Genomic DNA, 27,662 nt, shown 5'->3' on the forward strand with positions numbered 1-27,662 from the left:
TGTTTGTTCAGGCATTTAATGTGTACAAATCTGGAGGAGCATCATCACATCGCTTGTCATACATACTGATTATGTCATAACATCCATGTCCCTTGCATAATATTTAAATGTACCCTACATACAAGTAAAATTAGTGCATTCAGTAGCCATGACAATACAAAATACAGACACGCTTAATGAAACATATTTTAAAAAGCCTTTCTCTTTCAACTTTCATCATAATTATGATGTCAGAAGGCTCCCTCTTGTAAAGCCTTTCATCAGCACTTAAATATGTACAGTACTGCTCTGCAATTTGCCTTTATCAGATGTGATCTACATTTGTACCTCAAAATTTTAATAGGAATATTTTGGGAACCAGAATTTGAATAGTTTTATAACTTACACAACTAAACAAGGGGGATTTCTATATACTACACACTTACATGATTTTGTGTTAAACAAATGTTATAAGTGCAGTCACATTTTAGCACAATCTTTCAGTGCTAAACTAAGACTAGCACTAAATTGTGCAACTTAACTGTGCTTTTTATATTACCCAACCAGTTGTGAAGAGTTTAGTCTCTTTAGTCATATCCATACTGTGTATTCTTATGACTTCTATCTAATACCAAATGTTCAACACTATCTCTCTCAATGCCAAATTCTAATATACACAATTCTGATTTCATTTCAATAACTCACATTTTGTATCCATAACTGGCATTTCATACCCACAATTAATAGACCAACCACTCAAATTTCACGTCCAACATCTACTTTTCAAATGCAGAAGCACCACATAAAGTTTCACAACAATTACTCAAAGCTCCTCCACCTCTTTCACATGCATACAATTATAAAAATATGTATCTATATATAGCATTTCTTTTGAGAGACAATTACATATAGGGAATATAACGACAAAGTGATTAGATTTCATCAAGTATCTTAAATAAAAAACGCAACAGGTAACTGAGTCAAGTATACAAACAAACTCACATTAGCACTTTCATAATTCTGCATAATAGACCACATTTTTCAAATTACATGCAACATATGTATGACTATATGTAAGATAACACTTATCACCAGGAAATTTAGATAAGGTTATTGTGTTATCACTGACAATCAAGCAATTCAAATACAACTTCATCAAATTTTTGCACAATATGACTTTTTAACAAATAGGCTCAATTTGTGTATCCACAATAACTGATATTTAAAACTATTTATTGGCACGATCCTATTTCAGTATAATTTTCCACTTTAGAAAGTGCTAATGTAAGATAAGTGCTAAAATATGCACTGTATGCTTACAGTATGCCTACACCAGAAGTATATCACTCTTTCTCACAAATAAAAATGAAATTAACCCTGTCTCAATTAAGGTACAACATTATCATGAAAGTAACAAATCACATGATCTGACAAGTACTGCACAAATAAACACTTCCAAGTTCTGATTATAAAGAAATTTAGCCCCAACAAAATAAAATATCTATAAAAAAAACATTAATTTTCAATAACATATTCTACTTAATAGATTGTCAACAATATTAGGTAAGAAAAATAGAGCAGTTTAATGCTTTTAAATACTACACTGTAGGTGTTGTTAGTGAACAGAATCTGTCTGCTACTATATAACCAAAATCACTGGTACATTTTTCATAAAAAAAAAAAAAAAAAAGGAGATAAAATTCACAATTTCTAAATTGATGTAAAACAAACTTCCATATCAAGTATGATAAAAATAACCTTCAGTTAAAGCAAAATAAGAAATTCAAATTTAAAACTGGAAAGTAATACTGTGACCAATAATTTTAATCATTTTTTATCATAATTCAAATGCAGAGCTTATGTCAAACTATAAAATCTTAAATGTACGTAGAAAACATACCAATTCCTATTAAGGCAGTCCCAGTTTTATGATGAGATTTTAATATTGTAGTGTCAGTGTCAAAGTTTGGCTGCGTTAATTATATGAAGTCCTCTATCTAGAGGAGAGATTAAGCAGATTTGAGAAAATCAATCATTCTTCTTGTTTAATGTTTTCAAGATGACACCCAAAATTCACTAGAATATCTCACATTTTGAAGTTAATATCCAAAATCCATATTTCTCATGCTTTTAAGTTAATATCTGAAATTCACTGGAATATCTATCATGGGGACTTTGTTAATAATCCTGGGATGAACAAAGAAATTTTTTAACATATAAACTTCTTAAACTACTGTGGATTCATTTATTTTCGTTGGGTTCAATTTTCGTTGTTTCTACAAATTAGACAGTTTCGTGGACTCATAACTTCGTGGATTTTTGATTCTGTGGGAAAAAAATAAAAACGTTAGAATTTTCTCTTTTTGCTTCCAGTCGAATTTTTTTCTGTTTGTATTAAGGCTATGTTCACAGGAATTAACACTGATGACAAGAATAAAAGAACGTTTTTTTCCAAGATGGCGTCCTGTGTCTCGCATTAATATCAAACCACAAATCAGTATATATCCAGGCGTGTAATCAATTGGTAATTACCAGAAACAATTGTTTTCAGTGGATAAACATTGTGTGCTGATCAGTCGGTGTACCGCAGTCATATGAAAACACCACGCGTATCGATTGGACCATGTGTGTAAACAGGTGTGTAAACAAGATCTGCAGAAACAATTATGAAGTAAAAACACAACTCACTGACGATAGTATAAAGAAATCACAGTGATGAACATATCATTATGTATCTTATCCATCATGTCGTTAACACAGTGGTTAAAATCCGGGAAATTGAATCTGCGAAAGCCTGACGTTCCTGGGCTACCCGACTCCCGACTAATTACGGGGCTTCTGTCATTACCGGTGGACGTTTCCGGTGTCGGCAAAGATTACTTGGTCAAATTCCAAAATTACTTTAGTAAGTAGTTCATATTTCGTTGTGTTTTTAAATTCGTGGATTTGCTCATCCACGAAAACAACGAAAATTGGACCCCCACGAAAGAAAATGAATCCACAGTATAGTTAATTCTGGTTACAAAGAGAAGACTCATCTAAGGAAGAATCCATAAGGCTTCACAAAGAGTGGCATAACATTAAAAAAAGTATACATAAGTTCACATTTGGTTGAACAGAAAAATCAATCTGTACTGTAAAACACAGCCAATTCTCCTGCAGCTGAATTCCATTTTCAGCAGATCAAGATTACACCTTACAGTAATAAAGAAATGCTATGAAAAGTTCAGCTGTTGTGTCACCATCATTGAATACAAGAAAAAGTGGACAGTACCTATGTCACATTTAGTCCTGGATCATTGCAAAACACACAACAGCTGACAACAGCATCACCTGTTACACCTGTTGTTGAAGCTTATAGGCAAACACATCCAGAGGTCACATTGGTGCTATAAGGTCAAGAACCATCACAATCTGATGTCCACTACATCAGTGTATAATTTATTTAAGAGTAGATAGAATTGGTGCTATACTCTTCATTGGCACTTTGTCCACTACACCAATTCAATTCATAGGATTCATAGCAGACATCATCACAATTTCGATTCTGTAATGAAAGACCATTTTGTGTTTGATCACAAGAAATCCATAATATATCACATAGAAGTTCAGGAACAATGACTGAAACACTTGTTTCTAGCACTGTTACATCATATCTAACTTCACTGGCTTACAGGGTATCTTACTTAGTTGCAGAACACCTGTCCAATGGTTCCCTACATTCTGGTAAATTGTTCACTGATGCCTGTATCATTCGTTTATATCTTCCACATTGTACATCACATAATTCTCTTGCATTGATCAGTAACATGTGTCCACTGATTCTCTTCTTTCTCACAAAATATTCTGTTACACTGTTCAATGTTCAGTGATGCCTGTCCATTGGTTCTCTCCTTCCACAAACAATGAACATTCTGTAACATTGTTTGATGTTCAGTGATGCCTGTCCATTGGTTCTCTCCTTCCACAATGAACATTCTGTAACATTGTTTGCAGCACCTTGCCATCAGTTCTTTTCTTCCTCGTTTAACATTCTTGTTGCTTAACTCATCCACAGATTCCAGTCTTAACTGGGTCTTCCTTCAAGACATTGAACTTTCTCTTGGAATCACAGTCCTGATATGAGTCCGTCAAACACATGGTTTCTTTCTTCACGGAAAACCTTTCTCATCATTTTCCATCATTCATGGAATCCTGCGCTCACTAGGTTAGCAAACAAGACAATGAATGTTCTCTGGGCATTTTGCAGGAATGGAATGCATAATTGTCCTTTATGCATTATCCTTACTACACCAGAGGAGACAGCCTTTTCCTCCTACAGAAACATTCTATATCAATTAGGCATCCAGAACTGTATAGGAGGCTGTGGCTGCATGCTACTATTTGGTGGGGGAGGAGGTGGCAGTGGTTGCTGAGGTTGAAACTGCTGTCCAGGGCCAGGGGCGAACTGTGGAGGATTTTGAGGGGCATATTGGGGGGCAAACTGAGACTGATTTGGTGGGGGTGGCGGTATATTAGCAAAGCTTGGAGGTGGTGGCTGGAGCTGTTCTTGTGGTATTCTCTGGCCCATTCCTGGATGTGGGGGTGGCATCTCCTCTGGAGTGGGAAGACGCTGCCCTGGCAAAGGCATGATTTGCTCCCCAGGAATCCTCTGTATAGGAGGTGGGGGCCCAGCCACTGTAATAGCCTGTGAGACATTGACAAACTGTGGAGAAGGACTTGGTGAGGAGTGTTGAGGATATGGGTGAGCCTGTTCTTGGCCTGGGTTGCCAGCCAGCTGTGGCTGTGGGTAAGGCTGATTGGGAGGGGGCTGATTTGGGAAGGGCACTTGGGGCTGGAGTTGGTTGATCTGCATTATCTCCTGTTGTTGCTGAGCATTTGGAGACTCTGGGAGTGGGGGATACTGTCCCTGTGGAAACTGTTCCTGTGGAGGTGGTGGAGGAGGCATTCCTTGTTGCTGAGGAGGAGGGGGCATGCCCTGTTGTTGGGGTGGGGGAGGCATGCCCTGTTGTTGGGGTGGCAGGATGTGCTGTTCAATACCTGGGGGCAGACCCTGCTGTTGAGGAGGTGGGGGTAACATGTGAGCTTCCCCAACAATAACAGGAGCAGCCTGCTGGTAGATCTGTGGAGCATTGGAATACTGGTTGTATTGATATTTCTGAGCCTCCTTCTGCTGTTGCTTCATTGAAGAATTGATTTCATCATCATCTTCATCTGAACCATAGGCTGCAACAAAGATCAAACAACATCTTTTATCTGGTCAATTTAACTTTTGTCATTTACTAACATCACTTTCCCTCCTTAAATATAATAAATTGTCTGAAATATGATATTTAAATACAAAAATAAAAACAACTAGGGATTACAGGTGATTTGTGAAAAATATGAACCCATCAGGTCTAACCATTAGGCTGAATCTGTATATGTGTTATGTTTAGTCTAAAAAGTTCGGTCAAAATTGTTATTAAGGTTTATCCAATATTTCCCCGTCTACACTGATATCCCTACACCAATGAGATGCTTACCTGAGACACTGCCTAATGCACCTTTGGACTTTTTCCTCTCCATTCCACCTTGCCTATCACCTCCTTGTCTTTTTAAATTCATTCCTGGAGAGAAAGATATTAACTTTAAGCATTCTATTGAAAATTCTGTCATCATCGAGTGTGACATTCCAATTGAGTGATTTCTCTGGATGATGACATGTATAATGAGAAATTTTAAAGCTTAACACAATTGGACAACATGGTAACAAAGATATTAAAAATGCTATCACAGAAAAATCTTTGGTGAAAATATTAATCTCCTGAAGATAAAAAACAATAACTTCCAATTCAAACAGAACAGCAATCGTGAGTGAAAGTCATCCATTGCTAAATACTTCCCCCCTCTCCCATGTCTATAAAATAAGAAAATAGATGTCATGGTTGTATTGGTGATGGAATGATGTATCAAATTTCATCAATTTGGATCAATGTTTAAACTTCGACCAATTAGAGGTCATTGCAGCCATGTTTAATGTCATGTGACAAAAAAAAATAAAAAAATGTCAGGAAAGAAAAATAATCATGACAAGAGATCCCAGAGGGATCTTGGCGCCCACCATTTGAGGATCTGTTTTCAGTTCTTGAAGATTTGTTTATTTTTTTTTGTTTGTTACAGGTGTTGTAAATGTTCATGAACTGGTCTTCATTGAATGTACTCAATGATGGCACAAGACATTTTTATTAAGCACCTATTTGCAAATATCATTTGAAAAAAAACCCAAAGTATTATTAGATAGCAGTCAGTTACAGGTGGATAATGGACAATATACTTGTGCTGTATTACTGTTGACATCCAAGATGGCTGCCTGTGGGCCACCTTGATTTCAAATCAGTCTAAAAAAGGTACAAGGCACAACTAGGGACCAAGGGAAACCAATATCTATGAAACATCAGAAGGATCCATCCAGTACTTCCTCAGATATAGCAGTAACAAGATTTTACTCTCAAAATCCAAGATGGCTGCCTGTCAGCCATCTTGATTTCGGATCAGTCCAAAAAGGTATAATGCACAACTTGGAACCAAAGGGAACCTGCATATGAAATTTAAGAAAGATCCATCCGTACTTTCCAAGAAATAGCAGTAACAAACTTTTACATTCAAAATCCAAGATGGCCACCTGTCTGCCATCTTGAATTCGAATCAGTCCAAAAAAGGTACAATGCACAACTAGGGACAAAGTGGAAACTGCATATGAAATTTGAGAAAGATCCATCCAGTACTTTCCAAGAAATAGCAGTAACAAACTTTTACTTCCAAAATCCAAGATGACTGCCTGTCGGCCATCTTGAATTCGAATCAGTCCAAAAAAGGTACAATGCACAACTAGGGACCAAGGGGAAACTGCATATGAAATTTGAGGAAGATACATCCAGTACTTTCTCAGAAATAGCGGTAACAAACTTTTACTTCCAAAATCCAAGATGGCCACCTGTCGGCCATCTTGAATTCGAATCAGTCCAAAAAAGGTACAATGCACAACTAGGGACAAAGTGGAAACTGCATATGAAATTTGAGAAAGATCCATCCAGCACTTTTCCAGAAATAGCGGTAACGTACGGACGTACGGACGGACAGACCACGGACGCAGGGCGATTTGAAAAACCCACCATCTAAAAAAGGAGAATTAAGAAAGGGAACAATAACATTGTCCAACTGATTTCATCTGGAGTGACTTATCATAAACATTGAACTGTGACTTACCAGGTAGTGGGGGAGGAGGCATTAGTTTTTTGTCCTGGTCTGATATCTCCTGATTCGGGGGATGAGGAGAGCTGGGAGCATGTGGTGACTGTTGAAGACCATTACTACTGACTCCTCCAATGATATTCCTGAGATTATAGATTATTATATAGAGAATACATGGTCAATGTCTTAAAACATAAGCTGTATTTTGGAGAGGGTAACTACTGGTAGCCATTTCTGTCTTTCCATCCAGAGTCAAAATGCAGTTTATATTCTTACATAATGACCACATATTCTGTTTATCCTGCAACAATTCTGATAATTCCGGCTATTGAAATTTAAAACAGTTCTTATTCAATCTTTGTTTATGCTAAAATTTGCTAAATGATATATGCCAAAATAATTGTTTTCTTTTGAAATATAGCTCTAAATTTCAACTATTTTATGTATTTTCATAAACTTGTTCCTTACAACAATCTGCTTGATTAATCAGTTATTTGTGCTTCCAAATGTAATATTTAAGTAAATCAGAAAGTTACTTTGTCAATTTAATGCTAAAATAGAGCTGTTTTCTGTCACTGCCAAATACAGAGAAAATGAATTTGGAAAGTGTATTATGCTGATAAGGACATTTCAGCAGTAACCTAAAATCACAGAACACCAAAAACATGACATATCTTAATCATCTAATAAAGATTACTAATCTACTAGATTACAAAAGGGCTAAAAGCATTATTATGTAGTTTTGCCTTGGCTATATGAATTGCAATAATTTTCCTAATTTATCATAACTGCTCAATAACAGCTCAATAAAAATCTTCACATGTATCTCTTTTACCAACAAAATGTTATATGGTTCATTAAGTGAAATTGACAATAGACTTACCTATTTTCTTCAACAGGCAAGCCAGGTGGAGCCACCGACACCATTGGCAACCCAGGGGGAACACCATGCATTCCAAGAGGTGGCACATCCCCACTTTGAGGGGGAGAGATTTGAAGTTGTTGTTGAGGCATAGAGGTGTTGGGAGGTGGGGGCCCCTGTACCACTAAATTTGTCAGATGAGGCGGACCATGCTGAAAAATTTCACTTGTTTTATAAGCGTTGTTTCTCAAAGAAAATCAAATACATGTCACTAAAAAATCTTGCCCAAAAAAACTGTTATCTTTGAGTTCTACCTAAATTGGTTCTTGTGTCTGTAGCTTGGTGATAATAGAGGACATCAGTAAATCAGTCAAACATACAGTAGGGATCTGGCAGACATATGTCACTGTTCTGGTTTTCTTTGTAATCAATGTTCATTGCTAAACATTAGAACTATTTTACTTTCTATTCTTACATCACTGCAGATATTCAATATATATACAGGTATATCTTTAATTGAAACATCTTGATTCATCCAACATTTTATTTTCCTGCCAAATACTGTTCCCATTTATATCCAAAGTACATAAAATTGGTTGTGTCTATAATGATTTCTACTATGAATGGTGATTTCATTGGCATCAGAATGATTAGAGTACAGGACATACTTCATATCCTAATAAATTCTCTGGTACTTTTTCTTCCTGTTTTTCCTCAGTAAATCTCCTCTTTGGCTCCTCTCGAGGCATAGTTGAGTATGTGTATGTTGACGAAGTGGTAACTATCATTGGTGCAGAGGTTGCAAAAGTCATAGCAGGACTTGACTGGCCATTCACCTATTTGAAATAGGTAAACAAAAGAGATAAACAAATATGAAAAATTTATTTCAATCCAATAAAACAAAGGTAAAAAAGCTAATCTCACAAGCTAATTTTAAAGGTTTAATGAAAACTGAACCTCAGCCCATAAAACTGAACTGTTTTTGGTTAGAATTGCTTTTTTCCAATTATGCAATGATGATTAAATAATGCAGCATTTTTGTCTCACCTGGGCATATATGGAGCTTGGTGGGAGAGGCTGAGGAGGGGCACCCCATATAGGCACTGGCTGAGAATGTGATACCAACTGTAATTCTGGCTGCATGGTTGTAACCAAGGCTGTTGTAGGTACAGGTGCCTCTATCTGAGGAGGACCCATGGGGGCCAGAGTGGTCAACTGATGGGGAGGTGGAGGGCCTGTTGTCTGGACCAGAACCTGAGGAGGTGGGTGTGCCCCTGTAACAGATGTCCCTGTTCATACAAACAATTCCAGTAATTATTATAACAGTAAACAGTGAAACTCCTTTAAATATGCCACAATTGTTTATTGATAATAAAGCTTTCAGGAAAGCTATTTCATAAAATAGCATATAACTAAACCAAAATTGATTATGACAACTATTTTGTTACACATATGTTTTTTTTTGTTTTACTTTAACATACTCCAGGTCTATATACATATGTATTTACAGAAACCAGCAGACAATAAAACTGAACTCTCTCCTCTCTCATAAAAGTAAGACCAATGTTGTTTTATAAAACTTCATTTCAGGTAGTCACATGATAAGTATTGTGGCCTTAAGTTTCCTGAAACTTACAAGATATGAAAAGCCCTATACACATTAATAATAGTTTTTACTCAAGTGCTCATCATTTTTACATTATCTGTCAACTAACAATTATTGAAGGCTTTTATTTTGCAAACTTATTGCCCAGACACATTTTGAGGTGGGGTCTGCTTGTTGTAGTAGGTGGCCACCTCTTGCAATATTGTAACACTAAATATAACAAAGTAGCTTCTAACTTTCATGACACTTGGCTTTCTTGAAAAATAGATTTTATCCACAATATGTAATATGTTAAAACGATGAGTCTGTATGTCTATATACTATTAAGCACAAAGCTCTAGAACTTTGTTGATGCTTTTTATTTTTTCTTTTAATTTCTTCGTTCTTTTAATAACTCCTATGAATTGCATGAAATGCCTTCATTGACAAACCTACCTGGTGCAGCAGTGAACACAGTAGTGGATGCAGCTAGGGCAGAGCTAGAGGGCATCACCACTGATGATGCTACTTGGTTGACTAGTCCAGGGAAGGAAGTGACTGGTTGGAGACCTACAAAATGAGCAAATCTGTTTTTATTACTGTAATCTTGACTACACCAGCATTTACCTCAAACCCAACTGGCTATATACTGAAGTTTGATCTTTTCTATTCTTTCTAAATCATCACTCGTAAAGACAGGCATTGCAGTAAATAAATTATGTGCTATCATGTTAGAAAGTTTCTACCATTATGTTGGAAACATCCTATTAAATTGAGGTCCTTGTTTGATCTACTTAAAACCCATACTTGGTGTACAATTTAAAATGTATAAACCACTTGTAGAACCTACACCTGTATTTTGTTAATGCTTGATAATCATCCTCTGCAATATTACTTGAATAACTAATTCAAAACTCATGAAACACCTACTGCATACAACGTTTTGTCTCAGCATCCTATTTTTTAAGAACCAGTGAGTGGCAGCCATCCTTTAGTATAGAACAAACCTGGGTGGCTCTCTACCATATTGTCACAGTCAGCTGGCATTCTATGGAATCCTTTTAAAGGACATATTAGTGGCAGCAACCCTTACACATACCTGGATGGCTCTGAATTGGTGGCTGTGCAACAGATGTTAGAGTGGCTATTCCTGGCTGTTGACCCATCATACCTGGAGGTGCTGTTGTTAGCATAGAAACACATGCAATTAACAATAGAACATTCATGAGGTAACATCACAAAAAAAACAACAACAAAAAAAATTAACATCAGAACAAACCAATGCTGGAGAATGATATTAATAGCAAAGTATGATTCTTCTGATTTTTCCTGCAAGAAGAATTAGATCACCTGTTGAGAAATTATTTGAAAAATTATTGAAGAAAACCTGGATAGAAAAGAACAAAATAAAGATAGAAAAGATACACATTAAACACACAAGAATATTTATATAGTAAAAATTCTTAGTCTCTTATATAGCAATTACAATTTTTCCTACAGAAACATGTGTCTTTCTATTGAACACAAATGAAACACACAAACTGGCTGAATTCTGCAACATCTGGAATATCAAAACAAACTCTGAAACATGGGAAAATATAAGAACCAGAAGCAAAAATGTTCCTCAGAATATTTGGTGGCAAGAAAAATCTTAATTACCTGGTAACATATAAGAAATAATCAGAGAAATATGTTAAGCACACAAAAATATTATTGAAAACCAATTCATAATGTAAGTTCTATGATATATCCATCACAATAGTACAATATACACTCCTTATGGAGATATACAACATATATAAATACAATACTAAGGAATGTTTTGTTATTTTTACATTTTGTAAAAGTATCATTAATCATTTTGCACACAAGCATATCTGTGTTCTTATAGACAAATGGATCAACAAAAATCAACTGATACGATTACATACTGACCAGACACAGTCAGTGTAAATAACACCATTAGCACAATAATTTTAGCATTCCAGTACATCATGATCAGCTAGCTGACAGGATTACCTATGTTAAGGTTTTGGTATTTATCTATAACCTCCAACTTTGGGTCCAGTTTATAAACATATTCAAATATTGATTGATAAATTCCATAAATGGACCTGTTTTTGGATGTCTCGATATCTTGATTTCAAAGAAGCTGGAAGGTTAAATATGTCGTTTCGTGTTTATCACACTTCCAGAACACTCCATCAACCAAATATCTTTGGTTATAAAATTAGAGGAGGAAACATCATATATTTGACTCTTTTCCTTAAGTCAAAGTTCTTGTTTTTGTTCTCAAGGCTTTTCTAGATCTGTAGACCAATTTTTCTATTGGAGAGGAATATAAGTATGGTGATGTTAGGTCCATTCTTATCTATCTCTTATTTTATCTCCTAACATTATCTATCTCTTATCTTATCTCCTAGCATTATCTATCTCTATCTCCTAGCATTATCTATCTCTATCTCCTAGCATTATCGATCTCTATCTCCTAGCATTATCTATCTCTATCTCCTAGCATTATCTATCTCTATCTCCTAGCATTATCTATCTCTATCTCCTAGCATTATCTATCTCTATCTCCTAGCATTATCTATCTCCTATCTTATCTCCTAGCATTATCTATCTCCTATCTTATCTCCTAGCATTATCTATCTCTATCTCCTAGTATTATCTATCTCCTATCTTATCTCCTAGCATTATCTATCTCTATCTCCTAGCATTATCTATCTCTATCTCCTAGCATTATCTATCTCTATCTCCTAGTATTATCTATCTCCTATCTTATCTCCTAGCATTATCTATCTCTATCTCCTAGTATTATCTATCTCCTATTATTATCTATCTCCTATCTTATCTCCTAGTATTATCTATCTCCTATCTATCTCCTAGTATTATCTACCTCCTATCTTATCTCCTAGTATTATCTATCTCCTTTCTATCTCCTAGCATTATCTATCTCCTATCTTATCTCCTAGTATTATCTATCTCCTATCTATCTCCTAGTATTATCTATCTCCTATCTTATCTCCTAGCATTATCTATCTCTATCTCCTAGCATTATCTATCTCTATCTCCTAGCATTATCTATCTCTATCTCCTAGCATTATCTATCTCCTATCTTATCTCCTAGTATTATCTATCTCCTATCTATCTCCTAGTATTATCTATCTCCTACCATAACAGACTTACGACGAGATACAAACAGAGTTGTGTGTCAACAAGTAGCCTCTAGTTACAACTTAAGTCCTGGAGACTGTTCTGTAGACAAATTTTCTATAGGAGAGGCGTATAAGTATGGTGATATCACTACTATACACCAACCTTCTTACTCTCCTGCTACACCAAGACCCAAGTCTTGTATAAATATTTGTGTGGATATGTTACAAATGTGAAAACATATCAATGATTTGACATCTGGAGTAGTCTTCTTTTGTTTTCTAACAAGGGATAAGAATTCATCTCTGAAATTCAGAAACAAACTGCTGCAGCCATTTCCTAGTACTGACTATCAAATAAATAAATACAGTCAAATCACCAGCGTCATAACTAAGTCTGAATACTGACAGCCTGGACTAAACATTTCAAAAGCAAAAAGATTAGGCCTGAAATCAAGATCAAATAACCAAATCTGTAACAAGAAACAACTTCCGAGTCGAAAATTTCCTGGTAATAAGATTTCAGTAACACATATACAGATGCATGACTTTCATTTCTTCTCCTAAAATACAGTTGATATGAAATAAAATTAAAGAAAAAATATGATTGAGATCAGTAGATTTGACAGCTAGTTGTAAGGAAACAAATTTCAAATCAAAGATCAAAGGACTCCTTCAACTCAAGAAACTGATAGGACTGACCCAAAAGAATATGAGGTGGAAGAAAACATATCTCATACTGTAATACTAAAGTAAATGCGAGGGGTCCTTAATGTTAAGGAGTACAAGCCTTAGAAAAAAAAAGAAAATATCAAAAGGATCTGAACAAACAAAAAACTTCAACCTGTGTTCTTCAGCTTCTACCTCGAAATGCCTATGTGTAGTGCAATCAAAACTGCTACTGCCAGAATTGCCCCTATTAATCTGATCTTGTACTCCAAGAACATATAGAACAGTAAATTTTGAAAGAAAATATAAAGTGAAATACAGGGTAACCCAAAGTCCAGGACATTGCACTGAGGAGTGACATCTTTTTCTTCTCATTATCAGGACCAGCCATCACCTACAAATAAAACATACCATAACACAGTTGCTGCCTTACCACCTTGCCACAGGTGGCAGATGGAAACGTACTACCTGAGCTGCTGGGAAGGCACTTACACTGATGTGGAATGCCGGCGAGAATGGTGGCCGGTCCTGGGGCTATGGTTGGCGGCATGGCAACCAATGCCTGCTGAAACTGGGCATAATCGTGTTGTACCTAGAAGAGAATAAGTGTTCTGGCATGATTACCGCTCCATTGGACTACAAACCAGAAGTTATGTATAATTTGTTGACACCAGTGGATGTCACATTAACCTGTTTAGGTATACATATTGATATCATCAATAACACCAGACAAACACATTCACAAGGACAACCTTCCAAACATCAACCCTGTATCAAAGGCTTTCTGAAAACTTCCTGTTTCTCTATTAAAGTTCAGAATACTGTTCTATCAGATCATTTTTCAGATAATTAAGATTTTGAACTGTGATCGGAAAGGTGTCCAAATTTCCAACCCTAAGGTTCTATATCATCACACAGATCTCTTCCCTTTTAAATGAAAGTCATGTTTCTAAGAAAATATACAAGTTTGACAAAAATTAATTTATGAACTTTCTACAGTACAGTATTTCTGTGAACATTATTTACAATGCAGGAAAACTTAGATACATTCTTTGTCCTTCGGAAACTTTAGGACTTTCGAAATGAGGAAAAAGAACTTGTATGATAAAATTGATTCACAACTGTTTTACATCAGCCAGAAAGGGTGAGCTAGTGAAAGCAAGTGATAATAGAAAAACACAAAAAAAACAACAGTTAAGCATGCTTGAAAGAATTGTAACATGAACTATTACAGCTGTTAATGTAAGGATAAAACTCAGTTAATTTAAAACCATTTGTTGCCTGATAAAGCATGACTAGCTACAGTAACTATGTTAAATGATTAAGTGTGCTTCTGTAATAATTCTACTTCATTTTTTTCCCAAACATCGTTGAGTATTGTTTATTTTGTATATAAGTATTGTGTAACAGGAAAAACTCTTTAAAACATGAATGCCCTCATTCCTTTGCCTATCAAAACCTGAAAGGCGATACTTGATGTTATGATACTATGGAGTAAATATGAATCAAATCTGTTGAGAGGTCCTCATGGGACACAAAAGGATATGACAATGTGACAGACTGACATGGGTATTACTGTATAAATGTGAGGGCATAAAAAAGCAGGGGATCACAAAGATATATTCAAACCCTCTGGTACAAGTGATTTTTAACTTAATCTGTTGAGGGCTCATGAAGTATCCTGTACACAAGCTTTTTATTTCAAATGTGGTTAGCTTACAATTGTGTCCAAATGATCCTTTAGCCTTGGCTAATAACCTACAAAATCTAACAGGTTAAGATCTGAATTATGTGACAATATGGTGTGAGTATAAGTCTGCGTAGGTACTAATGCAACAGCTTATACACAAGCTTTTTTATTTCCAAAGCTGTTAAATGTGACTTGTGTCTAAATGGTCCTTCAATCCTGACGGTGTGATATTTATAAAATCTGGTGAGAGTTCATGCAATATCTTCTGTACAGAAATATTTTCTATATGAAGTTTGTGTTACAGACAGATAAGCCTCAATACTCGTGGGGTTATGCTCACAATTGCTATCTGCATCCCTTACACATTTCTTGACAAAAATTGCAGGTTCAAGGTGCAACACCTTGTGGATAAAATGAGAAGATTAGTTTGGTCCTTTGATGTACATCATGAATCAACGAATGTTGTACTGGCTTTAAAGTTGGTTGTCACTCCTTTATAATTTTCAAAGAAGAATGTCAATCTGTGATTGATCTTTTTTTCCTCCTGAATCCCAGTATAGACTTATCAAATTACTTTGTGCCTTCAATTTTGCAAGGAAATGTTCCAGGGGTACAGAGAGCAAATGTGATCATAACCCCTGGAGTATTGAGGATGGTTCCAGGGGTACAGAGAGCAAATGTGATCATAACCCCTGGAGTATTGAGGATGGTTCCAGGGGTACAGAGAGCAAATGTGATCATAACCCCTGGAGTATTGAGGATGGTTCCAGGGGTACAGAGAGCAAATGTGATCATAACCCCTGGAGTATTGAGGATGCAGACAGATTGACAAAGCAATTTCCTGAATACTTTTCTACTTTTCTGCAACAAATGTTGGTACAAATAATTCTTATGGTAGAATCAACAGCAGGCAGACACTTTGTGTGCTACTGCAGAAAATGAGGGAAAGCCATAAGGAATAATTGAAAGCTAATTCACAACAGCCAAAATTTCCAAACAGCATCAAATAAAGAGGCATGAGAGTAAGCCATTTGCAGTTAAGAATAACTGGCAATTCAATGAAAGCTATTTTTATTTTGCCAAACTGTGATAGAGCTGATCTAGCTAAAAGCATGCCACAGTTATAATGTCAATATTCAAGAGATTAAAAGGTATTTTAAATAAATTTTTTCTTAATCAAATTTCTCTTCATAACTGAATTATCTTAATGAAATCTGAATTGTTTGAATCAAAATTGATATAAACAAAACAAACCATGCCAATATAACTGGTAATGAGAAATTTGGATTGTATTTAATTCACTTTGATATTAGTACAATATAAACTAAATCTTTGGCCGTATTACCACCAGATCTGTATCTAACTCACTCCCATGTTAGTACAATATAAACTATGTCATTGGCCGTATTACCATCAGATCTGTATCCAACTCACTCCCATGTTAGTACAATATAAACTATATCATTGGCCGTATTACCACCAGATCTTTATCTAACTCACTCCAATGTTAGTACAATATAAACTATATCATTGGCCGTATTACCACCAGATCTGTATCTAATTCACTCCAATATTAGTACAATATAAACTATTGTTGGCTAGACAACCATCAGATCTGTAATCACTGTTGGTCAAGTTATAACTTCTAATGAATAAACACCTCTTTGTTTTGTTCAGATTCTATCACAGAAATCAGACAGTTTGAAAAAATTCGAAATCAGACATGAAAGAAGAAACTGGTGTTTTATCTTCAAACTAATTATGTAAGATATTGTTAATATCACATCATTATATATAACAGGACTTAACATGTGGTAACTTATGATATTCACCAAAATTGAAACTTCTCTCAATTTCATGAGAGTTATTCACAACTCATGAAACTAAATATTACATGAAAAATTACCTGATACTACTGGCCGAAGTTTCATTATACAGTAAAATACATTGGACAGTTTGAAACAAATATTGAAAGAATCAATATATCTTACCAAGCACATACGGACACTAATAAAACATGTATGTACACACAGATTATAAACTATTGGGACTTTCATGAAGGTATTATTTTTTCAGCCTTACACAGATCAAACCTACAAAACAGCAGTCATTACAATCTTTGTACACAAATTCCAACACCTCAAAAATGTTAGCATATCAAATAAAAAAATGAAGCAGCAGAACTACAGGAAGCTGTCTGAATTTATTCCAAAAACAAGCAACTAGGTTTATAGCGGCGTGTTCTGCCAGAGATTTCTGTAAAACAAAGTCCTGGACTGTTTGATAGACACTTGTAAATAACACAAAATCTCAGAGATTTTAGCTGCCACCATTATTATTCTTAGTTCTATTGAATTTTTATTTCTTATCTATTAATAATCTGACGTTGACAGTGATCGGATCATAAACTATCATGTTCAAAAATCTGTTTCCCAATTTTCTAGTGTCAAATCTGAAAAACGTTGCCTCTTGGTTGTCATTTGTTCTTATGACCGACAGAAACCAACATATGAAATTTAAACTCCCTATAGCATTTCCAGGGAAATCTGAGATGATTTCTAGTCAGTTATTGTGTTCTTCATATTAATCCTACAATGTGAAACATGCCCAAATAAGGACCATGACATAAGACAAGAATTATACGTAATTATATGTCTCATCTGTCCACTTATTGTAATTTTTAAGCAAACTGCAAAATACACTTAAATTTGCATTTATTTCCCTCAATATTCTACATATCGAAGTTAAATTTTTAAGAGTACTTAAGCAGTATAGATACGTTATGATCATGTTTGAAATAATAAAAAATATGTAAATTCCTGCATTCTCAAAATTCACTGAAATAGGACATACTTAGCGAAAGATATTGCTCTCCCCATGGCAGAACAGGAAAATTCATTTCTCAAGTGTTTATCCCAAAATACACACACACAGATTATGTACTCAATTTGGCTGTATTTCAGGTGTGATAGGAATAGCAGATATTTTATGAGAAATTCACATTTGGTTAAAGTTAAAATCGTTCCTTTTGAACAATGGATCTAGATATAAAACATTGAAGCAAATATTGCCCATACCATTGTCACAGCTGAAGAAGTAACACTAGACTCTTGTCCAATATATACATATAATTTCAAAATTAATCCATAATATAGTCTGTGAAACAGAACAAAATACAAAACAGTCTTTCATCTATCTATAATTTTGTTTTTTTGGTTTGTCTCAATATCATACTTTCTGAAAAACAGTAGCCTTATAAGTGTTAAGATAAAAGATTGGTTGTATGTAAGATATTTGATATTCATGATTGAATTCAAATTGGACATAAGATGGAACCAAGAGAAGGTGTCCAAAAAGATCTATCTTGTGCTTTAGAGAATAAGTGATTATGAGAAATGTTTCAAGGTGTGAGAAAATCAGATGGATAATCAGATGGATAAACAGTGACTTGACAATCAAACCATATGACAGTCGACTAAAAAACTGAATCCTACAAAAATCTCTGTGATTTGGATAATAACACCAGGTTACAGTAAAGCTGGTAAAACAGTTGTGAAGTAGACCTGAAATACATGTGGTATACAAGTTTATATTGTAAAGATGATTTAATGATTACATGGAGGTATCAAGCAAGTCTTCTGGTCAAGTAGGATACATCATAATGCATAATACAAGAAACACGGTCAATGTTTAATTAGAGATTATGTATAAATCATATATGCATAACAAATCAGGATTTTATTATTCATAATATTGCTGTATAATGAAATCGAGTTAATCTTATTCTGAAATAAAATTGCCATCAAGCTATGAATATCAACGTCTGCTTATCACTAGCTGTGGTGTCTCTGCATTACTCGTGAATTCACCTCTAAACATCCTAAACATCTGTTTATCTTAGTACTGGAAATTGGAAAGGAAATGCTATTATCTACATAACTGAAAGGAATTTGAGGTGAATAGAAAAAAATCACAATCTCTTAGTTATCCTACAATACTGAAAGTTGAATCATTTGATTAATTTTCAACAAAGGAAAAGGAAATAGCATATATCATATGTCAAAAACCTATAAAAGCCAATTCAAACTTGCATTTGTATCAAGAAGTGTACAACACATTATATTTACAATTTACTATTTTGTATTTAAAATTATATAACATATTAATCCTGCTCTCTGATGGCACTCCTTCAGAGGATTCAAAATATGCAAGTGTAAATTGGCAAGAAATTGATGCAAGAAAATCTCTGAAACAAAACTTAAGATTAATCACAGAATGCAGAGATCAATATAGAGAACAAAAACTTCCCACACTATATCAAACTTACCGTTTGAATGAGATTTTCCGCCAACTGCTTGGCTTGCTGTAGACCAACAACATTTTGGTGCCTGTAGTAAAAATACAAAATCATAATAAATCATTAAAACCAGTAAATTGAACTTCTTCATACTAGTCAAGAACGATAATTCTGTACCATCTAAACCCACTATATGTATAATGGCATCAATCATTTCCTATCATTATCACATATCTGTCTCTTGAGGTCAGTGTGATTGTTCAGTAAGAACATTACCTATCACCAGATTTTGTTGATACTTTATCTTACATTTGGTACTATAAGTGTATGTATACTTTATCATACACTTTTTCACTCCTTCAGTATAAAGCAACATTTTATATCATAACAGGTGGCTAATGTATCACATAGAAGACGTCCATGTGACCAATATCTTTATAGTTCTAACAATTGAGAAGGACATTTTTTCCATTAACTGGCTTTTTATTTTTATAAGCAACTTTAACTCAAATTTTGCACATGTTCACTGATTCATTAGTAAGTATAACACAACTGTAAAATATTCTTAAGCAAGATACTGACTGGATATGAATCTGCATTGGTTCAAAGGCTTCGCGGCCAGATAGAGGTTCTATGAATCCAGATCCTTTGCCCCGCAATGTCACTCGTGCTCCTGTCTCTGCTTGTATGTGTTGAAGATAGGATCCCTACAAAATACAGGAAAACTACCTGCCATTCCAATTTTCAAAAATAATCTTACTTATCTATTCCTTTCCCATCATAAAATGGATTTAGAAAGAAATCAATCCAAACGAGAAATACTTTTTTCTAATGGTACTTACTCCTGGTCCCATAGTTTTGCCCTTAACATCAAAAGTTGGTGGTGCATGTTCTAGTCCAATAAACAATTTTTCTTGAAGAAACATCATCTGAAATAATAAAATTTCAAGTTAGAAAAATGTGAAACTCAATTATCTTTATTGCTGCAAGTAATTATCATGCAATTTAAGCTGTGTAGATCGCTATTCTAACTGCTCTCACTAACTTTGTAAAGCTACCTCAGTCACTAAATGAAAAAGCCTGATTCAATGTTCTTAGATAATGTGAGAATCGTTTTCAAACATGAAGAGTGATGCAAGCTCATTAAGATGGTTTTCTTCTATTAACGCTGTTGAACAGGCAACACATTTCCTGCACTTAATATTTAATTATCACATACTTATCACGATAAGAGGTAGCTACACAATGTATTTATGGCATTGTGGACAGCACTATATTGTAAAATAACAATCTCTTGTCAACAATACAGGTCCAACATTCTGTACAATATACTTCCTCTTATATCTATACTGACCCCTGCTGGTAAACTAGGAATTGACATCAAAGGTGGTGGCTGGTTAAAAGCCGGACGCTGCATGGGAGGTGGCGGTCGTATCGCTGGAGAAAAACGTGTCCCTTTTGTCTTCATCCCATTGGTGATTATTTCATTGATTCTACCAACAGCCACTGGAGAAAATGCAATGAAGATTCCATTTTTTTTTCTTTTTAAAGTTTTCATCATAATAAGATTGAGAATATTATTCAATATGAATACTTTTGTTTGCTTGCAAAGCAAATATATTTACTAACCAAAGGACTTTAGTATCTAAAATCACACAACCAACAGATGGAAAAAAGCAAGGAAACAAGGATTCACCCAATACTGTAACTAGATTATAGGAAGGACAGAGCTCTCTACTCTAGTCAGTGGTTGTGAGAAACAAGTCATAACTGTAACTAGGATGGATGGTTAGTCTATGAGTGGTATCTGAACAAGGCAGGTAGCTATACTTACTGTCTACAGACTCTTGGACAGGACCCTGGACACAGAGATACAATGGACGGTCCCTGAAATTGATGCATAAATTATTACGTCATAAAACCAACATAATCAAGTTTGATTTCTATATGCTTTGTGATTTATGACTTTGGCCTGATGGGATTTATTTTCACTACCAAATACTTTAAGCTTTCATCTTGCCAATATAAAATGATCACATTCTGAAATAATTCCTTTTAAAGCTAGAAACTTTTGTCAGAAAAACATTTACACTAATGAAATTTTTGAGACTTCATCTTAATAGCTTTTCCATGACAGTCTCATTTCTAACTCTGTCCTCAGGATTGAAATATCTACCTCTTGCACAATATGTATATATACAGACATGTTAAATTCCAAATTCTTACCCCATGTTTCTAGCTCTGTCCTCGGGACTAAGATATCTTCCTCTGGTGGACACTGCTGCGCCACTAAATTTTGAAATCTAGGGGAAACAATAATTGGCACAACTAATTAAAACAAAACAGTGCTTTATTTCACAACAAGAACCCAAAGCTAAAATTGTGCTTTATACATCCTGGGGGCAGAAACTATAAAACATTGATACAAGTACTCTAAACATGTAATGCCTATTTCTTCATTCCTTCAAATAACCAATCTGAGGCATATAAATTTGCAGTCCAATTCATCAGGTCCCTCTGGGTTTGCTATTGTAATGCGGTGCCTTAGGTAAACTAAGCACTGGGCATTCATTAATCTGAGACCACTGGTCAGATATGCTTCATTCAAGTTACTTATTTGCAGTCTAAACTGTAGATAGCATTCTAACCATTTCTTATGGAAAGTTAGTCCTTGATATATGTATAATTTCAAACAAATAATTACCAGGTAACATTCACCACTTCATCAAAATGAAATAATAATTGCATACCTGTAGCCTATTTATCAAAATGAAGTCATTCATTTTTATTTGAATACTTCATATTTTTTAAAGTTGGACTTTTTAATTCATTAAAACAAAATCACTAGTTACAAAATTAAGATTTCCAAATGGAATATGTATATGTATATGACATAAATTGCTTGAAGATGGATATAAGACTGGAAAATATTAACTGATTTCCTTGGTCTTCAATTGATTTGACTTTATTTACAAACCAACAGTAAAATTAATTAATAAAATTTAAATTGTAAAATTTTTGACCAAAAGATTCTGATATTTTGACTCCCTGGATTTTGATTTGCCTCTCAGAATTCAGAGCTGGGAGTTAATAACTTTTGAGATTTTTATCCAACTGAATGCCTTGTAAGCAGATTTAATTGTATAGAGTTACCTCCTCCTGTGTTGATCCTCGAGTGAGCATGTTTCTACAGCCAATAGGCACATCATTGATTTCCACCTCTGCCACCACAAGGTTGTTAATAGCGCCGACCTAAAACACAAGATAAACACTTGAATATATTATCCATTGTATGACTATTTTCTTTATACTATGTTAATCATTTTTCCAGCTTCATAATACGTCAACTTCCATTTGCCCTTTCAAATTGGCATTTTTTATCTAACAGCAGATTGACTATTTGTAGTACCTACAAAAAAAGTAATTGTCAAACATGCTAAATCTTCTTGTTTTTGAAGGAGATTCCACAATTTTTTCCTGCTTTTACATATTATAGAGACAACTTCTCCATTCAAAAATACAAAATCTTAAAGAGTCTACAAGAAACCATTAAAATTCTCTCCAAGTCCAATGAACACGCAAAATCTACCTTCTTGAAATGCCAAAGAGTCAAACACTTTTCTGTCATCACTTTATTTAGACAACAATGAACATGTTTTAAACAGCAGAATTTAAAGAGGCAACAAATCATTATTTTTGGAATCTGGCAATAATGATGCGGCTTGAGGCCAGAAAACTACTACCAAAACCTGCATAATATGTAATGTCAGCACAGGTACTTTTTGGGGTTAAAAATGTTGAAAATATACTTCTACTTACATAATTTGTGCATCCAAAAATTTGATCATAAACTATCTCTGAGAGCAAAGAAAACTGATTTTTAATCCAAAACATGAAAGCATTCTTTTCAAAATTTGTTTTCATCTCAATTATTGGCTTTGCATTACATTCTCTTTAATTACAGAAACAATATAATTGAAGAAGAAAACTAGAAAATGTCTATAAGACATAAATGCTCTACCACCAAGGCCTTGACCCTTGACCCCTGAAACACAACAACTTCCAAAGTATCCTCATATTTCATATTTTATCTTATTCCATAAAAGAATAAAGTTGCAAAATGTTTGAATTGAACCAGTTGATGATTTTCTTTATACAGCAAACAGTGACTTTGGCCTTGAGCCCCTTCATCACAATTATGTCCAAAGTATACTTTTAGTTAACCCTTATATAAAATTTTACCAAAATCTTTCTCACCAAAAAAGAATAACGTTGCTGTTATTTGAATTGTGACTGCACGGACAAGGGCAAAGCTATATCTCTCCTTCCATCCGTTTTATGGCAGAGGCATCTTTGACTTCAGAAAAGCTATTTACCTCCAACTAACCCCGATCTATTTATCTTGTGTAAACAATCAATTGTCTTCACATAAGGCCTTCAAATCAAGGTCCCAACTCTGTATTGTACGTGATCAATATAGCAAACACAGAATGTTGACAATGATTATGTATTCAGTAATTATTTTATTTTCTTATCTTTGCTTATAAATATGTTGAATCCTACTTGTGACAATTTAATCCCGAAAATCAACCATAGCGGCCTCTTAGAACCTTTGATCTTCACAAAAAAAAAAACTTGAAAAATCTTAAAGCTACTTGATGTGCACATCCTCCTGCTTTGGACCTTTGTCAAGTTTTTAATAGTTTACTATCTTACCTTCATTTGTTTGTTGCTGTGCTGTTGAGATAATTGTGAAGGTTTGAGTTTGCCTTTAGCAATTAACATAGTATTAACTTTGGCTGCAGCTTCCCTAGCTGCGTCTAGACTACTTTTGTTGTCGTCACTCCACCTGCTGACTCTGTTCAACCTAAAACAAGCAACAATAATCACTTATAAAAAATAATCCAAAGCTATGTGACTATAAAGACAACTGTTAGTCAATAGTCAATATGAATTCTGAATCAATTTTGTGAAAGATTTTCTATACACAGTGGACCAGCAATAAATCTGGATGTAGATAGTCTGGAAAACTCGCAATTCAGATGGAAATTTTTGAGAATGAATTTCCCTAATATACATTAAACTCACCAGTCTGGAAATTCTTATTCTGGTTCCAGAAATACTTTTAGGGGATGCATATAGTAATATTCCTGCAATAGTTCAGATATTTTTATTACCACCTTCAAAAATTGTGTTCAAATTTGTTCATCCATGCCCGAGGTGTACATCATACCACTGGATACTGTGTGTGATCATAGTGACCACTCCCAGATCATCGACAGAGGTATTCACTTGTGGATTTGGTGCGAGGGTTAATAGTGCTTCTATACAGGCCAAAGGAAACTAAAATATCACTGGACTTGTTTTCAAACATTTGGCAATCAATCCTGAATTCTCCAAAATATTTATCAACATGGTAAATGGCAAGTTTTATACAGTGAGAAACGTAGGTATTTGGCATGATTTCAAACATTTGTAGAAAACAGGATATAACTTTATTTAAATGCAAATTGGTCAGGAGTTAAAATAAACAAAACATGTAACAAACACTTGATATAAATTATCAAAATACCAATTTCATTACACTTGACTATGGGTCAGTTGTCTCTATGTACTATGTACTGCATATTTAAAGTAGAAAAACACTGCACTGACAACTGCATTATCAACTGATGCATATGGAAGTGAATTGAGAGAAAAACTAGGTACCTATCCGGGGTATTTATTTCTAGTTTTCAGATTACAGTATCTTTTTTAGTTCTCAAATCAAGGAGTCTCCCATGTGTATTCAAGTATAAATATGCTAATTTATCATCACACTGTCAACTTAACAGACTCAGTTAATTATCAACAGTTTCAGATGGCAACGAATTGTCTTATTCATCTGTGAGTTAGCCCAAATAGTGTCAAATTAAACAACATGTAAATAGACTGTATTCAGTGCATATACAATCCACAAAGTATAAGTCATTTAGTATTTTTTATAAAGATTCTGAGCAGACATTTGATGAATCGTTAATGCTATTGGACTTGAATAACACACCTTTCACTTTGGAAATTTAAATTCATATGCAATTATTTATGAAAATGAAACTTACTTAGACTATGAAAGACATTTATAAATTCCTGTATTCATAGTAAATACCATAAAGATATTCTAAAAAAACCTTACAGCTTATTAATGACTGTGATCAAGAAAGATAACTCTGTTTATATTGGCCAGTTGACTCACTCGCCAGTTTGGAAAACTTGTAATCCTGACAATTTTGGATGAGAATGAAGGTGTCAGGGTTATCAAGGGTCCACAGTATTGTATATTGTAACTCCATAAATAATTTTTTTTTTTTTTTTTTTAAATAAGTTAAGTTTCATAGAATACACAATCTTGTATGAATATCATAGTGAAAAATAAGATGCAAAAAAGATTCATATACACCTACTAGTATACATATGAATTTGTTTAAGATTACCATATATGCAAACATCATTAAAAATTACTTTGAAAAAACGGATACTTGATTCCAATCAGAGCTGAACGGTCACATCTTATAATGTCTAATAACTGTCATCACAGTAATTTCAGTCAAGTATACCATTTCAAATAGCAGTTCCAGATCTTATACATTGATGGGTAAAGTCAATTGTTGGCAACCATTGACTAATGTACATGTATCTAATATGATATAACAGCCCTTTTCTAATTAAAAAGAAAATCCAAAGGCTGGGGAACTATTTTTGTGCAATAACCATAATCAACCATATCAATGAAAAGACAACATGACTCTAAAATACAAATAATGGCCAATATTAAGTATTGGATCTGTCATTTTACCAAATCAGACCATTCGTGTCAATATGTGAATTTAAGAAAAAAAAAACGACAAAAAAACCCAAAAAATTCTTTACACAGAATTAACTTTCAGTTGGGGACAGTGGAGGAGGTATTTAAAAAAAAAATGTCATTTTAGGTTCCTTGATGATATAAAGCCACTACACATTGAATACTTATCAGGTACTGGCTATGTAGACAGATTTAGCTTAATAATCCACTCTGACAACACCTATATAAAGCAAATATAAATAAACAAGAGAGGCAAAAACACATTTCTCGTGCAGATCGAAAAAACTGATAACTGATTAAGCAAGTCAATGACATGAATATTTTTGGCACATTTGCTAAATTTCAGCGAATTTTATTGGAATTTTACCAACACGATTTTTCAGTATTCATATATCAGGGCTCTCACACCCCATTTTGGGACTGGGGCCCGGGGCCCTTTGAATTGGGGAAAATAATGGTGTTTTCCTTAGAATTGGGAAAACTTGGGGTCTAAATTGGGAAAAAAAGATACTATTTTGCATTGGGAATTCAGCCCCAAATCTGACAGATCGAGAGCCCTGTATATATACTCCATATTTAAAGGCAAACTATACAGCAGGTCAATTAAATAAGATAAGAATCTTTCAGCAGTTTTCATGCAAGGAATGCGAACTGTGCAGTGGATGCGACAAGCTACATGGTATTTTGATAATGGAATAGGAAAATTTCTTGCCTTACCGTTGAAACATCGAGATAAAGGGTGCAAGTACCAAACTTTGCACTGACAATATTTAATCAACAGTTATGTCTTATTTGCCCTTATTTGTCGTACAGATGTTTAGTTATATTTTACTATACAGTAAAGCCAAATTTGACTATACAGCAAGATTTGCCGGTGTTCCGGTACCTGTATGTACTGGACATATATCTAAACAAGCCACTGTGCTCAAGCAGTACTGTGCAGTAGGCATTTAATTTGTAACGAACCCCATTGCAGTAGTACCAAGCTGAACAAGCTATAATTAGGAGGATTATGGGACGTTAATTAATTAATTTGGGAGTTTGCCGTCTTTGAATATGATATTAGGAGACTGCTCCCTTTTAAGGAGAGACAATAATAGCACATATAACTTTAAACTGACATGTTATGTGACCAAAAACCATCAGCTCCGTCGTTGTGTGGAAAGCAATAAGGGCAAGGTTATTGCAGCGTAAATCCAAAACAAAGTCATGTGCGATCACGAGGAAAACTTGTCCATGCTAGAATGCGGCATTTTGCTCCAAAGCTGGTTGCTTCTGTTCACAAATTATGCAAGACAATCTCCAATTAAACGATTTCATAGTAAAATTCACAGAATATATGTCAACGAAA

The 27,662-nt window shown here is 34.5% G+C and overlaps 1 protein-coding gene across 2 annotated transcripts; it reads right to left on the reverse strand.

Annotated features, from left to right (window-relative positions):
• LOC132552099 (KH homology domain-containing protein 4-like) lies at window positions 1-27,662 on the reverse strand. Of its 2 annotated transcripts, none has more exons than XM_060216243.1 (18): window positions 27,433-27,662; window positions 24,187-24,337; window positions 22,624-22,722; window positions 21,697-21,773; window positions 21,305-21,357; window positions 20,825-20,976; window positions 20,313-20,399; window positions 20,053-20,177; window positions 19,501-19,561; window positions 13,976-14,075; window positions 10,759-10,839; window positions 10,116-10,229; window positions 9,122-9,348; window positions 8,743-8,910; window positions 8,096-8,286; window positions 7,228-7,355; window positions 5,505-5,588; window positions 1-5,205 (listed from the first exon to the last, which is right to left on the reverse strand). In XM_060216243.1, coding segments are annotated over exons 1-18 (2,793 nt in total). In that variant the 5' UTR covers window positions 27,435-27,662; the 3' UTR covers window positions 1-4,312. The 2 variants fall into 2 exon arrangements, with proteins under 2 accessions (XP_060072226.1, XP_060072225.1); XM_060216242.1 differs by having other exon boundaries at window positions 9,122-9,363.

This window comes from Ylistrum balloti, unplaced genomic scaffold (assembly GCF_031769215.1).
Source record: "Ylistrum balloti isolate Yb309-2 unplaced genomic scaffold, AGI_CSIRO_Ybal_v1 Utg370236, whole genome shotgun sequence".
Lineage (NCBI taxonomy): Eukaryota > Metazoa > Mollusca > Bivalvia > Pectinida > Pectinidae > Ylistrum > Ylistrum balloti.